The sequence below is a fragment of the Palaemon carinicauda genome, chromosome 30 (assembly GCF_036898095.1).
Source record: "Palaemon carinicauda isolate YSFRI2023 chromosome 30, ASM3689809v2, whole genome shotgun sequence".
Classification (NCBI taxonomy): Eukaryota; Metazoa; Arthropoda; class Malacostraca; order Decapoda; family Palaemonidae; genus Palaemon; species Palaemon carinicauda.
In genome coordinates, this window is record NC_090754.1 from 70952722 (window position 1) to 70976671 (window position 23950).

Below are 23950 nucleotides of genomic sequence, written 5' to 3' on the forward strand. Positions count from 1 at the left end.
CTTGCAGATTCTCATCAAAATATACTTCAATGACTACCTGCTGTTAAAGTTAACTGGTAATAAACTGTTTATATTATTTCTAAACCTTCGCACACAAAGTATAGATTAATCTCGTTCCATTTTTCCTAGTTCCCCTGCTCACTGTTCTACAGGTATCTTATTTCTCCTCTTGTTTTTATCTTTTTTTTAAGTTTTTATAGTTTATATATTAAAGATTTATTCTAATGTTACTAGTGTTAAAATATTTTAATTGTTTATTACTCTTCTTGTAGTTAATTTATTTCCTTATTTCCTTTCCTAACTGGGCTATTTTCCGTGTTGGAGCCTTTGGACATATAACATCTTTCTTTTCCAACTAGGGTTGTAGCTTAAGTAATAATAATAATAATAATAATAATAATAATAATAATAATATATAATTAATAATAATTAAAAATTATTTCTCATTTAAAACTATATTCTGAAGCCTAGATAAGCGAATCGGACATATTCGATACCAGATTCGGACATAGTCGTTACCATGGAAACAGATGTTTACAAAAGTGACAGGAATTCGTAAGCATGTCATTCTGCAAAGGAAACTGGACGTTATGTTTTATATTACCGTTGCTCCTCTTGCTTCCAATGACGTGAGAAGAAGATAAGATACTCTTTGTGGAGCCAAGATTAACACATACATGTAAGTTGCGTTTGCAGATGTGAACGAGACAGACTACAACCCACCCGTAGAATATCAACAAATGAATGAAAAATATACCGTTTGTATAGGATATACTGTAGATAATTAGCGCATTTTTTCATCGGTTTATTATACACCCAAGAAGGTAATATATAGAGAGGAAAAGGCTTGTTTTACCTTTACCGTTTTCCCCATTCAAAACCCCCGAGTTCCCACTGGGGTCCCCCATTATTGGCTATATATATATATATATATATATATATATATATATATATATATATATATATATATATATATATATATATATATGTGTGTGTGTGTGTATATATATATATATATATCTGAAAATATTCATTTCCGACAGGAACGAGTGTCATTTTCGAAGAGAACGGACCTTTTTCTATAGTAAAAAATAGTTTTTTCCCTAGGTTACATTTCCCTGTAATAAACTACAATAATACCAAAACTCTAGCTTACCAAGGTTAATTTATCGGTAGCGGTCTATTACACCAACTTGGCGTTAGGCTAACCTTTATGGTATGGGCAAATATACTTTTTATATATATATATATATATATATATATATATATATATATATATATATATATATATATATATATATATATATATATATATATATATATATATAAAGTATATTTGCCCATACCATAAAGGTTAGCCTAACGCCAAGTTGGTGTAATAGACCGCTACCGATAAATTAACCTTGGTAAGCTAGAGTTTTGGTATTATTGTAGTTTATTACAGGGAATGTGTGTGTATGTAGACTAAAGTATATATGTATTATATATATATAATAGGTTTTCTTATAATTACGGACGGAAAAAAGATTTCCTAATAAAAGACGTGTTTCATATAGAAATACGTCTGTTTTCTTCGAAAAGACATTCATTTTTATTGCAAATAAAACTTATTAAAGTAATATTCAATGGGGTTAACATGCACAGCTCAGCATGTACCACTTGCCAGCACATAGGAGCTTGATGTTTTTCTTTTTCCACGAGCAAAGCGAGCACACGGTCGAGCAAAAACCATTAGATTCATAAACAAACATCCCTTTTCTTTGACTGCCTAACAGGGTTTTGGTTTATTTACTGAACCTTTGTAGTTTGTTGTGACAGGCCCGGTATGGCCAGAAAATCAAGTAAAAAAATGTCTGTAATCGGCTCTTTTTCAAGGGAATGGGATCACACAATGAAATAGTATTAAATTCACTAGTTTTGTAAATGCTTGTCCCAACAAACTACATACTAGGACAGGGTCGTGATCGCCAGAAAATAGAGTAAAAATCATCACCTATTGAATTTTTCATGGGAAGTTTAACAGAATGAAATGGTGAATTAACTAAATTTGTAAATGCTTATCCTAACAATCTACATACTAGGACCACTCGGTGCATACAAGCCGTGTCCATACCTTCCTAATAACCTAACGGGGGCGCGTTACCTCAAACACTGTCGCTATCATACAAACACCACAAACCCACCTAACCTAACCTAGTACTGTAGTTCCCAGGTCACAACCCCTGGCCGAGGGAAAGCCCCTGGACCCCCTTCGTAAGTCTCTTTCCTACTCTAAAACAGCTATGGCCAGCACTAAATTATATCTTAACCACATTGTAATAATAAAAAAGTTATTCAGGATTACCTTAATATTTGTAGTCGCTGAAGTCTAAATCCTCGGGTTCTTGTGCCTTCAACCTCTTCCAGGGTGGAGGATTAGGCGGAGGACTTGAATTTGTGGGACTAGTGGAAGCTCGTATGTCACTTGCGGAAGAACGCCCGGTAGAGGGCCGAACATTACTTGAGGGAGGTCTACTTGTGGAGGGCCAAACGTTACTTGAGGGAGTTTGACTTGTGGAGTGCCTAATGTTAGTAGCGTTAGCGGGACGACGGATTGTGGAGGAAGGAGATTCAGGAATCGGCAAGAAGAGAGGACTGGCTTTGAGTGGTTAAACGCACTTGATGAGCTGTAAAAATGCCCTCAACGGACATATGGACTTCTCTATATATCGCTTCCTGATACAGTACTCTGCGAAATAGCTGTCGTACAACTCTTTCTGGGTACCGAATCTTTGTAGCAAGCTCCTTTTGAGAACCCGCCATTGTGATTCTATAGTGTTCGTATGTACGCTCGGATCATTAGGATCAACGAAGTTAACACTGTGGTTAACTGTAAAATGAATAAAATCATGGTCTTTGACATGGCATAGCCTTTCCAGCAATTGGAAATGATATTGGTCCCCGGAAGAACGTTCTCTTGGAGCGCTGAGATCAACGTTTGCGCGCTACGATCCTTAACCACTTTGAAAAAGGTCTCATGTGTTTCCCGGTCAATGCCCCCAAAGACCCAGGCTCCTTTGACTCGATGCCCGATGTTATACTTCCTCTTGCCGAAGTTACTCTCATCCACTTCCGCAGTGTGCCATAGTTCCTTTGGGTTCTGATCATGCTTCTGGTTGCGTGAATCCCTGTAGGCTCACACGACACAATTCCTGAAGATTCCATCAGGAATTAGCGATAGAGTTCCTACAGGTTCTTGTCACAACGATCCCTTAGGGTTGAGTGAAATAGATTCACGATCCCTTAGGGGCATGAGAAAGGAATTCACTAAATAAATTCAGAACCTCTAGGTTCTTGTCGCTCCGAATCTCTCGATTCCCGCGAACCAGAGTTTGTTTGATAACTATGGTGGACCCCCCCACGGGATGGGAAATGGATCTTCCAGCGTAGCATGACTTATTACATCACTCTATACTCCCAGCTGATCACTGGTCTTGCCAGCACCGATCCTTTCGTTTTCAAACGAACCACCGTCATCTTCCCTCCACCCTCCCAACTCGAATGGTTGGGTTACCATGCGGCTAGTGATATTTTCTCATCATTGAGAAACCCTCAACTGCCGGGATGGAAATTATCGTAGAATGAAAAATTCTTTTAATTCCAGTTCATTTCCCCTAGCAGGCCTTGCCTGAATTAGATGGTAGTTTTCTCGCTAGTGAGAAAGCGTCCTTCGGGTAAGCGTTCGATGGCAATCTATGGTCTTATTTAAACAAACCCCCACTTACGAGACTTCACCCTTTTTAGGAGACTCTCGTTCCTGAGAAGTTTTACAGAACTTCAACGGGTATTATTAAAACTTCTTCAAGGCCGTAAGCCTTCCCAGAGCATGCGCTCTATCCAAGACAAAACCGTGAGGTTATTGTCTTAAACTAGAGTTCTACTGTTTGATTGAGTCAGCCACTCCCGTCATTGTACCTCGGGTACAACGACTTGCCGTTTTACACGATAGACTTTTATTCTACCTTTACAAAGTTAATGTCTCAAACAATTAGTCCCGAAGGAGCAATGTTAGCTTATGTTTTAGAACAATAGCAACAGCGTGGGCAACTTTTCATTATGTTTACGAACGTTTTGAACCCCGCCCACAGGGAACCAGACATCCTTGCCTCTGTATGAATGCTGGCTAGCCCCTCCCATGAAGAGGGGCAAACCAAAGGAGAAATGATCGCTTCTATAATTGTGTATTTTGTTTGAGAACATGTGCGCTCTCATTCACAAAATTATTACAGCTAGGTAACGATAAAAAATTCATTGGGCAATAATGTTGCAATTCGTCGCACATATATTATTCCCGCAACCGGATTCGTGGCGGCTGAGATTACGCATGCACTAGCGCAGATGGACAAGTACAGGTGCGTACAAGCGAGCTTTCTGTCAATAAGGACTGTATACATCTAGCAATTAGAACTCCGTTCTATTAAGTTGTATAGCTATACCCCTTACTGAAACCAGGTTATTCAGTACATTATTCGGCTACATTCCAGTTACCAGACATACAGCATTTACATTTTGCCTTCTTATAGGCACTTTTCCCTTTCTCCCAATCGGAAGTCTTAGTCCCCTACAATGACTCTGACCGGAAACTTCACTTACGCATATCTGTTCCCTAGTAGGGAACATTCAATACAAATGCTAGTGCACCGATCGGAGACGGAGAAGTACGAACTTTTTCGTCCTAAGAAGGAGAGATGAATCTCCGTTACGAACCTTTTCAACGGACATGACTTTAAGTCGAGCTACGCATGTATGCTTGTCATGTTCGCAGTTCGGTGTTACTACTCTGTAATAGACTTATGCTTATTACCCATCCAACAATAGATTAAAGATACGTCTCAATCTCTTCTTGTGGTTGGTTGGATGCGTTCGGTAATTACCGTCCAGTCTCCTGTCCACAAGGCGATGTCTATGGAGATTCGCTCTTATAACATAAGCTGTGCTAATTAACTGGTTTACCGTTTGGTATCGGTCTTAATTCAGCCAACCACACTAGATTAGTGGCAGTTGGAGGGAGAATAGGCTCCTCCCCTTCATTGCAATAACGTGAAAATAATTCCACATCTCGACCTCACCTCAAGATGTGTTTATTGTTATACAACCTCCCCCCACCGCTGGACGAACCGCGGATGGTAGGTGGCAGACGAGAGCTTCTGCAAAAAGGCCTATCTTCTCGTCTCCCCTCTGGATCTGATGCTCTCTTTAATGCATCAAAAGAGGGGGGGGGGGGGCATATGCCGCACCATTCCATCCTCGTCCGTTGGCCCGATTCAGAAAGGTACGAGCATTCACCTCTCTTAGAGAACCATCTAGCAGTAGGAAGCCTCAGATGGACAGAGGACAGCTAGGTGCCCCATCCGTTCGCGTCATTCCTGGTACAGGAATTTGCTTGCAGAAATCTGAGCAGGACCACTCAGATAGTGGGCTCCTAGTGTCTTTGAATCATCTTGTATCCAACAAAGTCTTAACTTTATGAGGTCCCCGATTGTGGTCATGCTCGCAACGGCCCTGAACTTCAGGCTCCCGCTCGACCGTTCCCCAGTCCTGGAACACCAGGCCCTCGAACAAGATGTATTCCAAGATTGGTGGGGCAGCTTAGAGGAGTACGCTTTTTCCCCCATTTGGTCTGGTGAGAAAGTCCTCAGCATAGTCAGGATAAGCAAGATCTTATCAATGACTCCAATAGCTTCACTATGGCATCCCGCAGAATGGTTCTCGGACCTTCTGCAGCTCCTGACGGAGTTCCGAGGGATCTTCTAAGCAGTCATGTGCTAACACTTTCCAAAGCCGTAGCTTTACTTTGACTTCACGCCTGGGATAGTCCTACACCTCTCTCAGAGAGGCCTTTCGCAACAAGTTGCGGAAAAGATGTCTAGGCACTTAAGAAACTTTTCAGCGTCGGTCTTCCAGGTGAAGTGTTTGGTTCTTTGTGACTGATTCGTGGAAGGGAATTCTCTCCCATCGATGCCTTTACTTATACAAAGTTGGAGATAACTTGTCCCCCGTCGGATCTCAACCTCCTCCTGGGAACACGGTTCGGGTCCTTCAGTCCCCATACACCCTGGTAAGGTGGGATAGGGTAATGTTTATGGTTGATTCAAAGATTCCTTCTTTTCTGAGAATTCTTACCTAGATTAGCTACACTACTAGTATCACACAATCACACAGATTGCTCAGGCCACTAAGCATACTTTGTTGCTCAGGCCACTAAGCATACTTTGCACGAATTTAGCAATGTGTCAGAGTTTCTCCCTGTTAAGTGCAAAGCACGTACGGGAAAACCTCCTGGTCAAATACCAGCCATTGGTTTGGACTTCCACCCTCCTAATGGGTGAGTCATCGCTATAAATAGTGAAAGGGTTTGTATTTAGTGTCGGAACAATTGACAAATTTGGAACTGATTTGTATTTTTCTAACAATACATACCTTGAGCTAGTTATAAAAATTGGCTAGCCATCACCTGTCCCCTGATAAGTCCTGTCTGCAATAAAAAGTGACGAGACAACAGAGGTGTGTACGGGAGCAGGGTAGCCAGTTACCCCCTAACACCTCCCCCCAGCTAAGTAGCGGTGGGGTAGTTACACTTCACTAAAATTCTTATGGTTAGTCTTCCAGCTTTGCTGAAAGTGTAATCCCCATAAATAGCTTAGGGCTTGTATCGTTAGGAAAAATACAAATTTCTTCCAAGTTTGTCGTATTACTTTAAGTTTGTCATTTTTCCTAACTATACAAACCCGAGTCCTTTAATCTAATTTTGCTCGTCAACCACTTTTCTAAGTCCTTAGCCAATGATCAAAACTTATTTTTCTCTGACTGGAAGGGGCTGGAACTTCTTGCCTTTCATCCTCACCAGTCAGATAGTCAACGTCTGATTCCAGCTTGTGCTGAAGTAATTTCCGTAATTAAAGGACTGAGGTTTGTATAATTAGAAAAATATAAATTACTCTAAAAAACTTTATCTCTCTAAAAATTTTTAATTTTTTCCTGTAAAATGCAATGTTAATTACAAAAGTTTACCCAACAACAATGTCAATTGTATGTGATGTAAAATAAGAATCAACTTGTACTTTGTATGTTTATATTACAGGTACTTTACCTATTATCTCTCCCCTTGTATGCATCTATTTCTTAGGTGTATGCCAACCATTAAAGATGGATTCCATATTTATTTTTTTTCAAATTCTTCTCTTGTATGTAATATAACATTATAAAAGAATGATTAAATAGATTTATATGAATACTGTAGTTAGATAAAGATAAGGTATCTTTGAAAAAAGTAGAAATAGGTTAGGTATTATTAGGGAAGTCAGGACATAAATGAATAGTATACAGTACTTAAATTGAATTTCTGGTAATTGATATATTTTTCCTAGGCAAAGCAGAGGTAGATTTTATGTGGCACTAGATGAGACGTCATGACAGAGGGCACAGAATATTATCAGCATATTGGAGAATTACAAAAGGCTTTAAGAGAAAGGTAAGGAGTCTAGAAAATCAACTACTGTATATGCCTTATTAATTTTACTTATGAAAAGAATGAAAAAAATATTAAGATTTACATATAATTTACTGTATCAGTTCCTGTTTCCATTCTTTAAGGTATAGTATTTGATAATAAGTAACATACTCTGATATGGTATTTCATAATACAGTACTGTACAGTACTTTGATTCTTTTTTAATATAAAGCAGGTATATATAAATTTCAAATAAAGAATACTGTATGCCATTTAGTAGTGAATGCACAGGTGAAAGAAAATGAGAAAACTAAAATTAATTGGCTTGAATAGTATACTGTACAATATACCTTTGTTCCTATGTGTATACAAACCTTTTTCTTTCAAAATAGGGAATGTCTTCAGCAGAGATTGAATGGCCGTTGAATTCATTTAGGAAGTAGTTAACGACAGGTGGTGCGCATGAGTAGGCCCACCCATCTCCTGTCGAAATCTTCATTTTTATGAATAGAACTTACCTGGCAGTTATATATATATATATATATATATATATATATATATATATATATATATATATATATATATAGCTTAGTCTCTGACGTCCCGGCAGAATTTTTCAAAAATCGCGGCAACCGCCGTGTGGTGGTTGTGCAGTTAGGTGGTTAACAACCCTTATAGGGTGGTACTTGGAATCATTCCCGTTTTCTGTTCCTCAGATCATCTCTGCCGGCCGGATCGACAACATCGTTGGTCCGCCATTAGAGTTTTTCGTTTCGCTTTCCCTGTGTTGCTGTACCGGACTTATTTTTGGTGAAGTACATTGATTTGGGGATTTGGCAATCGTGTTTCTGTTTATTCTGATATTTTGGATTTGTTTAATATGAGTAAGAAACTTCATTTTCGTGTGTGTGTGAATGAGGAATGCAAGGTGAGGTTACCGAAAGTTTCGGTAGACCCTCACACGGTTTGTTTGGGTTGCAGGGGTTTTGATTGTGCACTGGATAATAGGTGCAAGGAATGTGAGATTTTGAGTGAGAAAGATTGGTTAGCTATGAAGCGCTATGTGCGCAAATTAGAGCTAGATAAAGTAAGGAGAGCTTCTAGATCTAAATCTAAGTCTACTAGTGAACCTAGTTTAGATATTTCCATTGAACCTTTAATTAATTCCTCTTTGGAAGTTGATCCTTCCCCTGAGGTAGTAACTCCTGCCCCTTCTACAGGATCAGTATCTGCGGATGACCCTCGTTACGCCAGGATGGCGGCCAAGTTGAAGGCTATTAAAGATCAACTTGCAGCTTTGAAAGGTAAGAGTGAGAGTGAAGTTATTGCTTGTGAAAGTGCAGTGGAGGTGGCGACTGATCGAACCTGTCATTACCCTAGGGCTAGACCTCTACCAAGCTCCCAGGACCAAGGGAGACGGTACTTCGACGACCGGAAGGGGGTGAGAGGTACGTATTCTCGGTCAGCTGTCGCCTCAGACAGTCCTGTTGCATTTTCCCAGGCTGCTTTTGACCGCCACGGAAAAGGTGTGTCGGATGTGATGGTGTCTTCCCCGAACCCCTCTCCCAGACGCAAATGGCAGTATGAGGTTTCGAGACCGACCAAGAGGAGGTGGAACCGAACTGATCAGTCTTGTTCTCACTCTCTCGGTAAACCAAGGGACGAAAGTCAAGAAAGACCAGCGAAAGATCCTTCTCCTTTTACCAGCGCTACTCGACAGCCTTCTCCTTTGGAACCGCGGGATCCAGCAGCAGTCGCTAAATCGTTTATGACGGTTATACATGAGCAACTTTTCTCTTTGGTTCAAGCTTTTAGCTGCTCTCCCTCCCAGTCGGACAGACGCAAGGACGACTCGTTACCGGTCAAGAAATCAGCTTCTAAGAGGGAATGGAGTTCCTCTTCAAGGGAACCTCTGCGCGATTCATCAAAGGCGCGGTACCGCGCTTCTTCCTCATCTGCTCGCCTCCAGGACCCTGGCGATACTCGACATCAGGACGATTCCGTCTCTCGTTCTTGGCGTCAGGACAATTCCAGCCTGCTTCTCCAGGACGATGCCGCTTCTCGTCGCCAGGACGATTGCAGCTCTCGGCGCAAGGACGCTTCTCTCGGCGCCAGGACGCAATCACCTACCGCCTCAAGGACTCTTCTAACGCTCGGCGCCAGGACGCTTCCGGCTCGCGGCGCCAGGACGCTTCCGGCTCGCGGCGCCAGGACGCACATGGTTCTCTGTGTCAGGATGCTTGCAGCCTTCGTCTACAGGGCACATCCTACGATTTGCCTCTTTTGGATTCAGGTGAACCTTCTACCCGAACGAAAGCTGTAGTAGAGGTGGGACAGGATCTTGAGGATGTCTCAGAGGATGAAGACAAGCCTGCGGACGCAGCTGGCGATTACAGGTAGTCGCCGACTTACGACCGAGATAGGGACCGAGAGATGAGTCGTAAGTCGAGTTCGCCGTATGTCGAACTAGAAAAGTGAAGTTTCCGTAGATTTATTCTGATACGTTATGATTCGGCAATCATCTGGATCGTATTTTGTCAATATTTTCTTACTGTATCATTATTCCATTTTCTTGTTTCATAGGATATCATATGCTCTATAAATGCATTTTTGTATTCTATTTATCAATTTTGGAAGCATTTTACAATCGAGTACTGAAAATTTTGTTTACCTTTGGTTATGATCAGCTATTCTGAAAGTGCCACTACCTACCGTATCAAAATATGGCGTACATACGTATGGCATATTTTTTTTATCATTTCTTAACTTATTAGAAATAACTTCATGATGAATATTACATCAATGCCAATATGTTACAGGAAATCAGTTTCCATACAGTTGGTCTAATCATTAGGTATAATGCGAAATCGTTGTAGCTCTTTCTGTGTGTGTGTGTGCTCGCTCTCGCAATCGCATAAGAGTAGTTCAATTTTAAAGCTGCATACAGTATTCTAGTTCAATATTAAACCTTTATATTTCATTAGACATAACTGTGTTTAATTGTGGTTTATTAAAGTACGTTTATATTTTATTTTTCAATTTCTTGAGCATATCAATAATCAACAAATACTTTTGATTTACTTTCGGTTGGCATCAGCTGATCTCAAGGTCACGCTGTCGTATTACTATTATGGGCACATATATATAGTGCGAATAACACTGATTTATATAATTTTCTTGACATTCGAAATTTGTTCATAATGCATATTACATCAGCGCCAATATGTTATAGGGTATCACATTTTCCATACAGTTTGTTTATAGACCTTATTATTAGTTATAAAAAGAATACGCTCTCTCTCTCTCTCTCTCTCTCTCTCTCTCTCTCTCTCTCTCTCTCTCTCTCTCTCTCTCTCTCTCTGTATTTTGTTTTTAATTCAGTTGTATCTTCATGTTTTTTTTTTAAATTATTAAAAAATTCTATATATCATTATTCGATGTTTCGATTGTGGGAATAGTAACACATCAGAAGGAAATCACTTGATTTGCCTCTCGCCTTCCGCCAGAAATATGACGTCATCAGACTTTCTTTCTTAAATTTACGGTAAGTTGTTCTAATCTTATAACTAATGATACAGACCACTAAAACACTTGATATCGTTACTGGGTGTTTCGATGATGGGATTGCTGTAATAAGATTACTCGGGAACACTGAAAGAAAATCATTCGGTTTGTCAGCGCGCTTCCACCAGATACATGACGTCACAAGACACGTGACGTACAGTAAACTGGATGCCTGAAAACTTTAAATAATTCATTCATTCTATGAAGAATGACTTGCAAAATATGTAAATTAATTTTCTTTGTTTCTCGCAAGAAATGAAAAGAAAATACTAACAACAAACAAAAGTATTTTATTTTTATAATGTGAAAGGAAATATATTATTTTCAAGAAAATATTTGCACTATTACAGTAGTATATTTTCTTTAGATAAACATCGATCTATTACGAGAGATTAAAAAAGTAGCGTACAGTCAAATTTACGCTACGTAGTACTCATGACAACCGATACAGACCCTCAAAATACTTTGTATCGTTATTTAATATTTCGATAATGGAGAAACTAATATTAATCGTTAGCCTATTGGAAGGAAATCACTGTATTGCCCGGACGCTTTCCGCCGGTGATGTGACGTCACCAGACATAATATGAACTCGACAGATTTAAAAAATTTTCTGAATGTATTTTTAACTGAAAATAAATACTGAATATTAACAATAAAAGAAAATAATAATTTATCAAGATAAATCAGTTTATATGTATACAAGAAAATAGATTATTTTCAAGGAGATATTCGTCCTATTTCCGATAAACTTGTGACGTCATCACCCTGAAAAATGGTCGAATAGTCGTATGTCGCATAGGTCATAAGTCGTGCAATACCTGTATAAGGTTCTCTCTCGCTTCTTCCTTTAGCTGTATGGGGAGGAGTTTCAACCTTCTGCCCCTCATTCTCCTCAATCACAGTTTAGCAGGAAGAAGGCCAAAAAATAGTCGGCCTTCATCAAGATGAAGCTCTCTATTTCTGCTAAGAAGGCTCTCGCTAAAGTGGACGAGTGGACGAATGGATGAAGGAGCATAGACAAGCGGTTAAGACCACCTTCTCTTTTTCCACCAGCTCGACTTGCTTCGAAGGTGGGCATGTGGTACGAGACTGGAGAACCCCTGGGTTTGGGAGTTCCTGCCTCCTCCCAGGGTGACTTCTCTGGTATTGCGGACTCTGCTAGAAGGTATGCCCATAACTCGGCTAAGGTTATGTGGTCAATGTCTGAGCTTGATCACCTCATCAAAGGGATTTTCAGAGCTTTTGAAGATTTTAGTTTTTTGGACTGGTCTCTAGGGACTCTGGCCAGGAAAACAGAACAAATGGAGGGAACACAAGACCTGACTAGTATCATGTCATGCATGGACAAAGCTCTTAGCGATGGATCTAATGAGTTGGCTTCCCTTTTTTCGGCAGGAGTTTTGAAGAAAAGGGGCCTGTTATGTTCTTTTACTTCTAGATCTGTGACTGTTGCGCTGGAGTCTGAACTCCTTTACGCCCCCCTTTCAGAACATCTCTTTCCTGAGTCCCTTGTCAGAGATATTACCCTTTCTCTTGCGCAAAAGGTCACTCAAGACCTCCTATCGCGCTCGGCTCGAAAACCTTTGCCAGTCACTCCTTCGTCTCTGAAGAGAGAGGAGAGAAAATTCCAACAGCCCTTTCGAGGTAGGGCTCCTTCGAGATCAGACTTCAGAGGAAGAAAGCAGGAGACGGGCGGAAGGACGAATAGAGGTTCGTTTAGATCCCGCTCCAAGAAATGAAGTGCAAGTCCTCCAGACAACGATAGGAGCAAGACTGTCACTTCTCACTTTTTTGGCAGGCTTGGAAGAAAAGAGGGGCGGACACCTGGTCCCTCTCGGTCATCAAGGAAGGATACAAGATCCCCCTTTTGAAGAAGCCTCCTCTTTCAAATACTCCTCTAGCCATAGTGGCTCAGTACTCAGATGCAGTGAAACAAAAGGCCCTTCTGGATCTGGTCGACCAGATGCTGGACAAGGGAGCGATGGAACCAGTTCTGGAGCTATTCTCCCCAGGCTTCTACAGTTGCCTGTTTCTGGTACCCAAGAACTCGGGTGGATGGAGACCTGTTCTGGATGTCAGCTCGCTGAACGTCCTCGTGGAAAAGACGAAATTTACCATGGAGACGACTCAGTCTGTGCTGGCAGCAGTACGTCCAGGGGACTGGATGGTGTCTCTCGATTTACAAAACGCTTATTTTCACGTCCCTGTCCATCCGACTTCAAGGAAATACCTGAGATTTATGATCCAGGGCAAGTGCTTCCAGTTCAAGGCACTTTTCTTCGGTCTCAGCACTGCTCCTCAAGTCTTCACCAGAGTAATGGCGAACGTAGCAGGCTGGTTTCATCAAGAGGGGATAAGGGTATCCTTTTATCTGGACGACTGGTTGATACGATCGCGGTCGAAAGAAAAATGTCTGGAAGACCTACAAAAGACTTTCATGATGGCTCAAGAACTGGGTCTCGTCATCAACAGGGAGAAATCTCAGACCGAGCCGAATCAGACTATTCTTTATTTGGGGATAGTTCTGAATTCAGTTCATTTTCGGGCTTCTCCCTCCCAGGAGAGGCAGACCAAGTGCCTCGAGAAGGTTCGTGAATTCTTGAAGAGACAGAAGTGCTCAGCGAGGGAGTGGATGAGTTTACTGGAAGACTCCTTTTCCTTCCCCATTCCAGCAGAAGTCAAGGATCATCTGATTTGGTGGCTGGATCCAGCTTTGTTAGGAGAAGGGATCTCCCTGTACAAGAAGAACCCAGACCTAGTGTTGTTCTCAGACTCATTGGAGTCAGGATGGGGAGCAACACTAGGAAGCAAGGAGGTCTCAGGCTCTTGGGAAAAGAGTCAGACCGGATGGCACATCAACAAAAAAGAGTTGATGGCCATTTTGTTAGGACTAAAGGCCTTCAAAGACTCAGTGTCAGGGAGGATAGTGGAGGTCAACTCGGACAACACCACGGCTCTAGCTTACATCAGGAAGCAAGGGGGAACTCACTCTCTGTCTCTGTTCGAAACAGCAAGGGAGCTCCTTCTATGGTCGAAGGAAAACAAGATAGAACTGTTAACAAGATTCGTACAGGAACAGAGGAATGTAAGAGCACACATGCTCAGCAGGAAAGGGCAAGTTCTTCCCACAGAATGGACCCTCAACTAGCAAGTCTGTCTGAGTCTGTGGAAATTATGGGGGAGGCCTTTTTGAGGCCATACCAACAAGTATGTAGTATAGCGTACTGTAGTACTGTATAAAAAGATATTTTCCTAGATCAAAACTCTAAGAAACTCCAGAGATTACACCAACAACTACTATTTGCAATCTACTGCTGTAATTAGAAATATATTGAAATTAATACGATGAAATGACGCACCACCTCCAGCTGTTTAAGTGATACTTAAGAAAAAAATAAATGTACACTACCAGTGTGTTTCCTCTCTGTTTACCATTTCTCTGTTTTGTCAAATAAACTTGTGTAAAGAATTTCTCAGTCTCAAGTGTTATACAGTATGAAATACTTTGCGTGATCAGTATTTGGGAGTTTTATGATATGATTTTCATCTTTCAGAGAACTTCATCGTCTTGAGCTTGAGAGAGAACACATATCCAGGCTTCAGCGTCGTGAAAAGAGGTACTGTTTGTTGATAGAAGTTTTGATATTTAGTTGTCATCATTATTATTATTATTGCCATACTGTGCTAGGCGGTATATCTTAATAAGGTAGAATCATTTGAATATTTGGGAACTATGATCTCTAATGCAGGGTCTTTAGAATCTGAATTTAATGAAAGATTGGTAAAAGCAAATAAGGCAATGGGTAGGTTAAGTAGAATTTGGAAATCAAATCGCCTGAAATTACATATAAAAATCAGGCTGTATATCAGTTTAATGAGATTGGTGTTACAGTAAGAACATGAATCTTGGTATGACAATGAAACAATATCCAACATATTTTGTACATTTGAGAACAAAGCCCTCAGGAGAATATTAGGAGTTAAATGAAGGACAGGATTAGGAATGAAACTGTAAGAGAGATTACTTGAGTCCCATATGTGGATGAGATCATGGTGAGGGGTAGATAGAGATGGTTTGGGCTTTCTCTTTGCACTCTCCAAGAGAAATTAGTTCACCAATCATTTAAGTAGGCCCCACAAGGCACTAGAAGAATTAGAAGACCCAGGCCTACATGGCTGAGGACTATGAAGTGTGAAGTAGGAGGTGATAAATGGAGAAGTATTGATTTAAAAGCTCAAGACAACAGGCGAAATCTAAGCGAGGCCCTTTGCATCAATAAGCATAGGAGGAGATGATGATGATGATTGCAATATAATGATGGTTCAAATGAGCAAACATTCAAATAGTACTAGCTTAAAAGCATATCAATGTGCAAATCAAACTTCCAGATGTATTAAGTTAAATAAACGTTAGAAAACAGTAGATGATCACATATACCAAAACAGCTTAGTATACTGTAGATGGTTTTGAACATTATTTATAATGTCCCTAATTGGTTGTTCTGTCTTTCACTTTAATTTCTACCCACCTAGATGTCTAGTGTCTAACTTTTCCCTTGGTCCAATTCTCAACCTATTTAAGGGTTGGAATTCATGACCTTTGCTTGGAATTTTTGAAATTCAGATTACTGTACAGTAGTGTATTGCATTTTTGGCTAGAATGTTTATATTCCATATTTCAAATAGTATTTTTAAATATTTAACTTAGCCGGTGAATATATAATAGCTGCTGCTCCAGCGGCTCGACAGAAAACACACACAAAAACTCGCGAGCGATCGCTATGAAGGTTGCGGGTGTGCCCACCAGCGCCAACTATCAGCCAGATACCGCATATACATGTAAACAGACCCAATTTTTTCTCTGTCGGCCTTAACGACAAGACGTATCAATACTCGCTGTATAACCTGGAGTTTTCTCAACATATTTGGTGAAGTACTTCCTTTTGGTTTGAGCTTTCGCAGTGCAGGTGTTTTATCTTCAACTTAAATCTTGAACTCGTTTTTGGATAGATTTAATTTTTGATGACATTGGATTGTTTTTTTTTTGGACTTTCTTTGACTTTTAAATGGCCGACCCTTCCCTTTACGGAAGTGTGTTTTAGGCTTTTAGCAATTATCTTATCACGTTATAAATTAATTATAGATTTTCCTCTCTATATTTTATATCTCAACCGCCTTTATTAGGCCTCTTCGATTAGCTTTCCATTTATAATAAACATCAAGATAAATTTTAATGATTTGTTTATATGCAACCTTTCCTGAGAGTAGGCGGTCCTAACTTGGAAACCGAAGTTAAACAACGTTGAGCCCTTTCAATCGTAAATAACTTTTACAGAGCAAATGATTTAAAACTTATTAAATGAATATTTTTTAGTAAATATTTTATGAAAGATTTTCTTTGAATAGTCTTCGTACTGTTTCAAAGATGAACTAACGTTTAGTTTATTTATACTACGCAGTTTGCGCTCTATCGTTACGATAGAGAGAGAGATTATCACGGTTTCACTTTGCAGAAAGAGTAAATCGATTCTGACGTTTTGTTCATTCTTCTTTCAAAGCTTAAATGTTTTAAATACTATTTTAAAGGAACTTTTTAATTGAAAAACCTTTCAGTTTTTTCCTTTGGTCAAATAACCTGTTTATTGACGAAAGGTAAGTGGGCTCTTCTCTTCGGTGCGAAATCAAGAGAGAGAGAGAGAGAGAGATAGAGACGGAGAGAGAGAGAGGAGAGAGAACGTTCCGATCTTTATTCTCGTCCCAAGCGAGTATCGTTGTTCTCGAGTCAGCTTTTTACTCTCGTCCCTAGTCTCTGTACGGGGAGAAAGGATAAAACGTTTTTAGTTTTTATTCTCGTCCCAAGGCACTGTACGGTGAGAGATTGAAAACGTAGTTTTGAATGAACTAGTGTTTAGTCTCCTTCCCAGCCACTGATCTTTTTATCTTAAAATATGTTTACTGTTTTTTGCTTGTATTAATGTGCTTACATTATACGACCGATTTCTCAATTATAACCTTTTGATGAGGGTAGAATTGCGTGCTTCAGGTAGAAATCAGTTTTATTCATACCTAATGTGAATTGTTTTAAAAAATTCGATCTCAGTGAAATAAGGGCAAAACAGAAAATCGTAGTGATAAAGTGATATTGCGCAAAGTGTTATCAGTGTTGCGACCGAGGGTTCGTCTGTTCGTGCCTGTCGTTCGCCTAGTCCGAGACCTCTTGCAAGCTCCCAAGCCCAGGGGAGAAGTAATGTCGTACGACTTATGGGTTCGAGAGGCCTTGATCAGCGAACAGGCGTTCCCTCTATGGTATCAGGCGTATCTCACCAAGATCGCCCCTACCATAAGACGAGATAGACGATTTTCTCCTCGTCATCCGAAGGCTTTTCGCATAAGAAACCTTGGAACAAGGTTTCGAGGCCCTTTAAGCGAAAGTCAGTCCTTTCAGGATAGGTCCAGCGTCCTGGTTTTAACTATTAGGATAGCTCTGACCCTATGCAGTCATCGGAAGACTGCTCGCCGCCTAAACAAAAGCGTAACACAGGCTCCGAGAGTCTTTTTGTAGGCAAGGTTTTGCAGTCACAGACGTTACCCTCGTCTCTTACCGCAACCATTCCCGTTGATCCTAAATGGGTTGTACGGCAAGACATGCAGAATAAGCTTGCCTCTCTTATGGAGGACTATTCTGCCGATAAGGTTCACGTTGAGCCTAGCCGTTTATCTCATCGAGATCCTGGCCTTCAGCCGCCCAAACGAACCTTTGTGCGTCCTGTTGACGTTGGCGTAGCTAAGCACGTCAGTCACGATATGTAGAGCCTCACTCGATGCGGTCTCGTGTTGATTTTCAGCCGCATTTGGACGTTAGGCCACTTACTAATGCTCCTGTTGACGTTCAGGACGTTCGCCAACCATCGGAGTTGACTTGTTTTGACGCTGAGCGTCAACCACCGCAGTCTAGAGTTGTTTTGACTGCTCAGACTAGGCAGTCAAAACAGTCTCGAGTGGACGCCGAGCGTCCTCACGCACCTGTTGTTGTTGACAGTTCACAGACTGTTAAGCAGTTACATGACGTTACGTCCTAGTCCGCTACTAATGCACCAGTGGGTGTGGACTCTGCTTTTCAAGCATTGCCACCACAGCAGGTCTCTCCCTTTGCTTGAGACTCGGCTATTGTCGGACAAGGTTCCTTCAGATGAGGAAGTTGCTGTTCCCCCTCCTACTGATATTCCCTTGAGGACTCTGTCAGACGGAGAGGAGCCTAAAGCTGCTCAGCCCTCTCTGGACTTTAAATAAATCATGCTGATTTTTAAGGATCTTTGTCCGGACCATTTTGTAACTGCTGCTCCTCGTTCGCCTAAACGTCAGAGTTTACACTAGGCCTAGCTACTTCGAAGCCGTTGTTTTCTAAGCTAGTGCTCTCTCGCTCTTCTAAGAGAGCTTTACGTTTGCTAGGCGACTGGTTTATCACCAGGAGGAGTTTTGGGGAGACAGCCTTTGCTTTCCCTACTTTTAAGCTGGCTTATAGAGCGAGAGTCTGATATGACACGGGAGAAGTTCTCGGCTTGGGAGTTCCTGCCTCTGCCCAGATAGACTTCTCAAACCTCATAGACTCTCCCTGGCGCCTGGCCATGAGACGCTCCAAGATTTTATGGTAGACTTCAGAGCTAGACCATCTCCTGTTAGGAGTTTTTTTCGAGCGTTTGAAGTTTTGCTGTACATTATGTCATGCATAAACAAGGCTTTCAGGGATGGCTCCAATGATCTGACAGCCACGTTCTCTGCAGGAACAAGTCCCTCAGGGATGGCTCCAATGATCTGGCAGCCATGTTCACTGCAGGAGTACGTAAGAGGCAAGTGCGCTCAATGTGTTCATTGTCAAGACAAACTTCACGATGAAGTCTACCAGGCTGTCTTGACAGCATTAATGGAAGGCGACTGGATGGTCTCTCTCGACCTTCAGGAGGCATACTTCCACATTCCTATACACCCGGATTCCCAACCGTTTCTGAGGTTTGTTTACAGGAATGTGGGGTACCAGTTTCGAGCCCTGTGCTTTGGCCTCAGTCCTGCTCCTCTCGTGTTTACTAGGCTCATGAGGAATGTGGCAAAATCCCTCCATCTTCTCAGAGCATCGTCCAGTCTACGCTGTCTGCAGGATCTACATTGGACGTTGAGTCTGGCCAGGGAGTTGGGATTTTTGGTCAACCTAAAAGTCCCAACTGATCCCATCCCAGATTATTCTATATTTGGGGATGGAGACTCGCAGTCCAGTTTTTTCGGGCTTTTCCGTCTGCCACCGAATAGAACAAGCCCTGCTCGAAGTTCAACTAATGCTGAAAAGAAAACGTTTGTTCAGTCAGGAGTTGGAACAGTCTCGTAGGGACTCTCTCATCCCTGGAGCAGTTTGTCTCACTAGGGAGACTACACCTTCTGCCTCTCCGGTTCCATCTAGCCTCTCACTGGAACTAGGACAAGACGTTAGAGACGGTATCATTCCCAGTCTCCGAACCAGTAAAGGCATGCCTGAAATGGTGGGACAGCAATATCAGTCTGAGAGAGGGACTATCCCTAGCAGTCAAGAACCCAAACCACGTGTTGTTCTCAGACGCGTCGGATTTGGGTTGGGGTGCGACCCTGGACGGTCGGGAATGCTCGGGTCTGTGGACCTCAAGTCAGAAGAGCATGCACATCAATGGCAAGGAGCTATTAGCAGTCCACTTGGCCTTGATGATATTCGAAAGCTTCTTCGAAACTAAGTGGTAGAGGTCAACTCAGACAACACCACAGCTTTGGCGTACATCTCCAAGCAAGGAGGCACACACTCCTTCACGCTGCTCGAGATCGCAAGGGACCTTCTCTTATGGTCAAGAAATCGAGGCATCTCCCTGTTGACGAGATTCATCCAGGGGGACTTGAACGTCTTGGCAGACTGTCTCAGTCGGAGGGGTCAGGTGATACCCACGGAATGGACCCTCCACAAGGACGTGGGCAAGAGTCTTTGGGCTACTTGGGGTCAACCCACCATAGACCTCTTTGCCTCCTCGTTGACCAAAAGGTTACCAATCTATTGCTCTCCAGTCCTAGATACAGAAGCAATCCACATAGACGCGTTTCTACTGGATTGATCTCTTCTGGACTTATATGCATTACCACCATTCAAGATAGTCAACAAGGTACTGCAGAAGTTCGCCTCTCACGAAGGGACAAGGTTGACGTTGGTTGCTACCCTCTGGCCCGCGAGAGAGTGGTTCACCGAGGTACTTCAATGGCTGGTAGACTTTCCAAGAAGTCTTCCTCTAAGGGTAGATCTGTTACGTCAGCCCTACGTAAAGAATGTCCATCAAAGCCTCCCCGCTCTTTGTCTGACTTCCTTCAGACTATCGAATGACTCTCAAGAGCTCGAGGCTTTTCGAAGGAGGCAGCCAGTGCGATTGCAAGAGCGAGGAGAGCTTCTACCATTAGAGTATACCAGTCGAAGTGGGAAGTCTTTCGAGACTGGTGCAAGTCAGCATCTGTGTCCTCGTCCAGTACCTCTGTAGCCCAAATCGCAGATTTTCTTTTACATCTGAGAAAGGTTCGCTCCCTTTCAGCTCCCACGATTAAGGGCTACAGGAGCATGTTGGCTTCGGTCTTTCGACATAGAGGCTTAGATCTTTCCAACAATAAAGATCTCCAAGATCTCCTTAAGTCTTTCGAGACCTCTAAGGAACGTCGTTTGGCAACTCCTAGATGGAACTTAGACGTGGTCCTAAGGTTCCTCATGTCAGACAGGTTTGAGCCATTACATTCAGCCTCCCTGAAGGATCTCACCCTCAAGACACTTTTCCTAGTGTGCTTGGCTTCGGCTAAAAGGGTCAGTGAACTTCATGCCTTCAGTAAGAACATCGGCTTTTCTACAGAAAAAGCCACTTGTTCACTTCAACTTGGTTTCCTGGCCAAAAATGAAGTGCCTTCTTGTCCTTGGCCTAAATCTTTTGATATTCCTTGCTTATCAGAGATCGTAGGCAACGAACTGGAAAGAGTATTATGTCCTATTTAGCTCGTACTAAGTCATTACGAGGTAAATCTGAGGCATTATGGTGCTCAGTTAAGAAACCATCATTGCCTATGTCAAAGAATGCTTTGTCTTTTTTTATCAGATTTTTAATACGAGAAGCTCATTCTCACTTGAATGAGAAAGACCGATGTTTGCTTAAGGTTAAGACGCACGAAGGTAGAGCTATAGCAACCTCCGTGGCCTTTAAGCAAAATAAATCTCTGCAAAGTATTATGGACGCGACTTTTTGGAGAAGCAAGTCAGTGTTCGCGTCATTTTACTTAAAAGATGTCCAGACTCTTTACGAGGACTGCTACACATTGGGTCCATTCGTTGCAGCGAGTGCAGTAGTGGGTGAGGGTTCTACCATTACATTACCCTAATTCCAATATCCTTTTTAATCTGTCTCTTGAAATGTTTTTAATATTATTTTTTTGGTTGTACGGAAGGCTAAGAAGCCTTTCGCATCCTGGTTGATTTGGCGGGTGGTCAAAGTCATTTCTTGAGAGCGCCCAGATTAGGGGTTTGATGAGGTCCTGTTGTATGGGTTGCAGCCCTTAATACTTCAGCTCCTGGGAGTCTTTCAGCATCCTAAGAGGATCGCTGGGCTTCGTGAGGAAGACAGACTAATAAGGCAGAGTAATCGTCTAAGTCAACTTCCTTACCAGGTACCTTTATATATTTGGGTTTTGTTATGATATAACTGTCAAAAACTCTAAGCATATACACTGTAAACTTAATTAACTCTGGTCTCTACCCACCACTATGGGTGTGAATCAGCTATTATATATTCACCGGCTAAGTTAAATATTTAAAAATGATATTTTAATTATAAAATAAATTTTTGAATATACTTACCCGGTGAATATATAAATTAAAGGCCCCCCCTTCCTCCCCGATAGAGACCCAGCGGGATGAGAAAAAATTGGGTCTGTTTACATGTATATGCGGTATCTGGCCGATAGTTGGCGCTGGTGGGCACACCCGCAACCTTCATAGCGATCGCTCGCGAGTTTTTGTGTGTGTTTTCTGTCGAGCCGCTGGAGCAGCAGCTATTATATATTCACCGGGTAAGTATACTGTATTCAAAAATTTATTTTATAATTAAAATATCATTTTTAATGAAAACAATTCATTTTATCCCTAAAACCTCCTTTACTTATACTTCATTTTTGCAAGTGCATCAGGTCCCTTATGCAACCCATTTCTAACCAGAGCACCTACAGGTATCCATTTACTCTTTCTTCAAGAATTTGAGGGAAAGATATTTGGCAGTTTCCCATTAACAATTCTCTCTAATCAGTCATGGAAAGTCTCGGTTTTCCTTGTCTCGATAGTATCGTAAGTAAACTTTTTCTGCACATTTTTCTAAGTTATATTCATTGTATTTCTATTGCTGTCTGCTCATTCATATATTTAAATTTTTTTATGTTATGGTTATGTTGAAAGATGCATAAAATGTCAGAAACAATAACTAAATATGACTAAAATGTAAAATTTAGCCAGAAAATACAAAGACAAGACTATATTATGCTACACATCTTACTCATTTGTGACCATTTGGTACATATATTGTATATTTTTCTGGATTGGAGGGAAGGGGCTCACCACAGTTTAGCAAATAACCTTGAAATATGATAATTAGGTCTTTATGTTCCCCAGTGTTGAGGAAAATGATTGCTAAAAGACCATTCTTATGCATACTCAAATAATTTCAACCATTCTTTACAAAAAAAAAAAAAAAACTGAAGCCTGTACATCCTTATCTGCTAATATATATTTTTTCCAGTACTACATACAATGCAAACCATTCACTCTTTACGTATGAGTATTTATTTCGGCGAAGCTGAAACTAGCTAATAAAGCTTTTAACTACGTGGTTTGATTACCCTCCACTAGTTAACGGTGGGGAGGAGGGGGGTACGCTAGCCCCCAATCACACCAGCATTAGCAACTAACCGTCACTTTCTAATTTGGTTTGGTGGAGTGCAGACACGTCTCACACCCGTTACCAACTGGCCTTAAGCTAAAACTTTCTTAACTTTCCTTTTTCAGGTGTGAGTGTCTGTGAGGATCTAAACCGTGCAAGTTTTTTTTGGACACCGAAGGGCACCGTTGCGGCACCTTCATGTTGGCGAAGGAGACTGATCCTCACTGTCTCTGCCCTGTGTGGAGAAGTCACTCTTTTATGTAGGAGTCTCCTTGTGCTGAGTGTAGGAAGTGGCCGCCCTCCCTGTGGTTAAGATTTGGTAGACACTGGAAAACGAAGACTTGAAGAGATTCTTCCTCGTTGAGGTCAACCTTGAAAGGAAAGAAATCTCGCCATCTTTCTCCTTTGGTTCGATCTCACCATTCTGATTCTGCTGAATTGGCTTCCCCTTATGGTCGGTCGAGTACTAGCGGTGCTCTGGTAACACCGGGACAACCTTTCATGCTGTTCGTCTTTTGTGGCCTTCTTTGGGGCTGACAGGTCCTCCGTCTAAGGAAAAGTTACAAGAAATCTTGCGATTGGGCGTGCTTGCACACTCAAGCGCAGATGCTTCCTCTCCTGCTCATACCGACATTCACCATGCCCAGGCGGCTGGGCGAGAGCAGCTGAGGATGGGCAATCCTTGGGGTGATTTGTCAAGAGATCCTGCGATCTCAGGAACTAGCTTCATCTACGTACGAAGGCAGTTCACTGAGGGGATTTTATGGCTGAGTTCCCTCTACCGGAAATGAAGCAAAGTGAGTAGCCTGGAGGTCCGCCTCTTGGTGCTGGACAGTCTACTCTTCCGAGGGAAGACAACCCCCCCACCAACTCCTGTTCGTCTATCTCCTTGCTCGCGAGGTGATGCAATGTCTGGATGAAAGTGGTTGAT

At 41.7% G+C, this 23950-nt stretch overlaps 1 protein-coding gene across 2 annotated transcripts in view; it reads left to right on the forward strand.

Annotated features, from left to right (window-relative positions):
- The first annotated feature begins 518 nt into the window (after positions 1-518).
- The window catches only part of LOC137623267 (A-kinase anchor protein 200-like), an 83965-nt gene continuing 60533 nt past the window's right edge, over positions 519-23950 (forward strand). Inside the window, exons 1-3 of one of the 2 annotated variants that reach the window (XM_068354029.1) lie at positions 521-679; positions 7407-7510; positions 14611-14673. In XM_068354029.1, coding sequence (XP_068210130.1) covers positions 7449-7510; positions 14611-14673 — 125 coding nt within the window. In that variant the 5' untranslated portion in view covers positions 521-679; positions 7407-7448. Of the gene's footprint in view, positions 680-7406; positions 7511-14610; positions 14674-23950 lie in introns of both variants that reach the window. The other variant, XM_068354030.1, reaches the window with a different exon arrangement.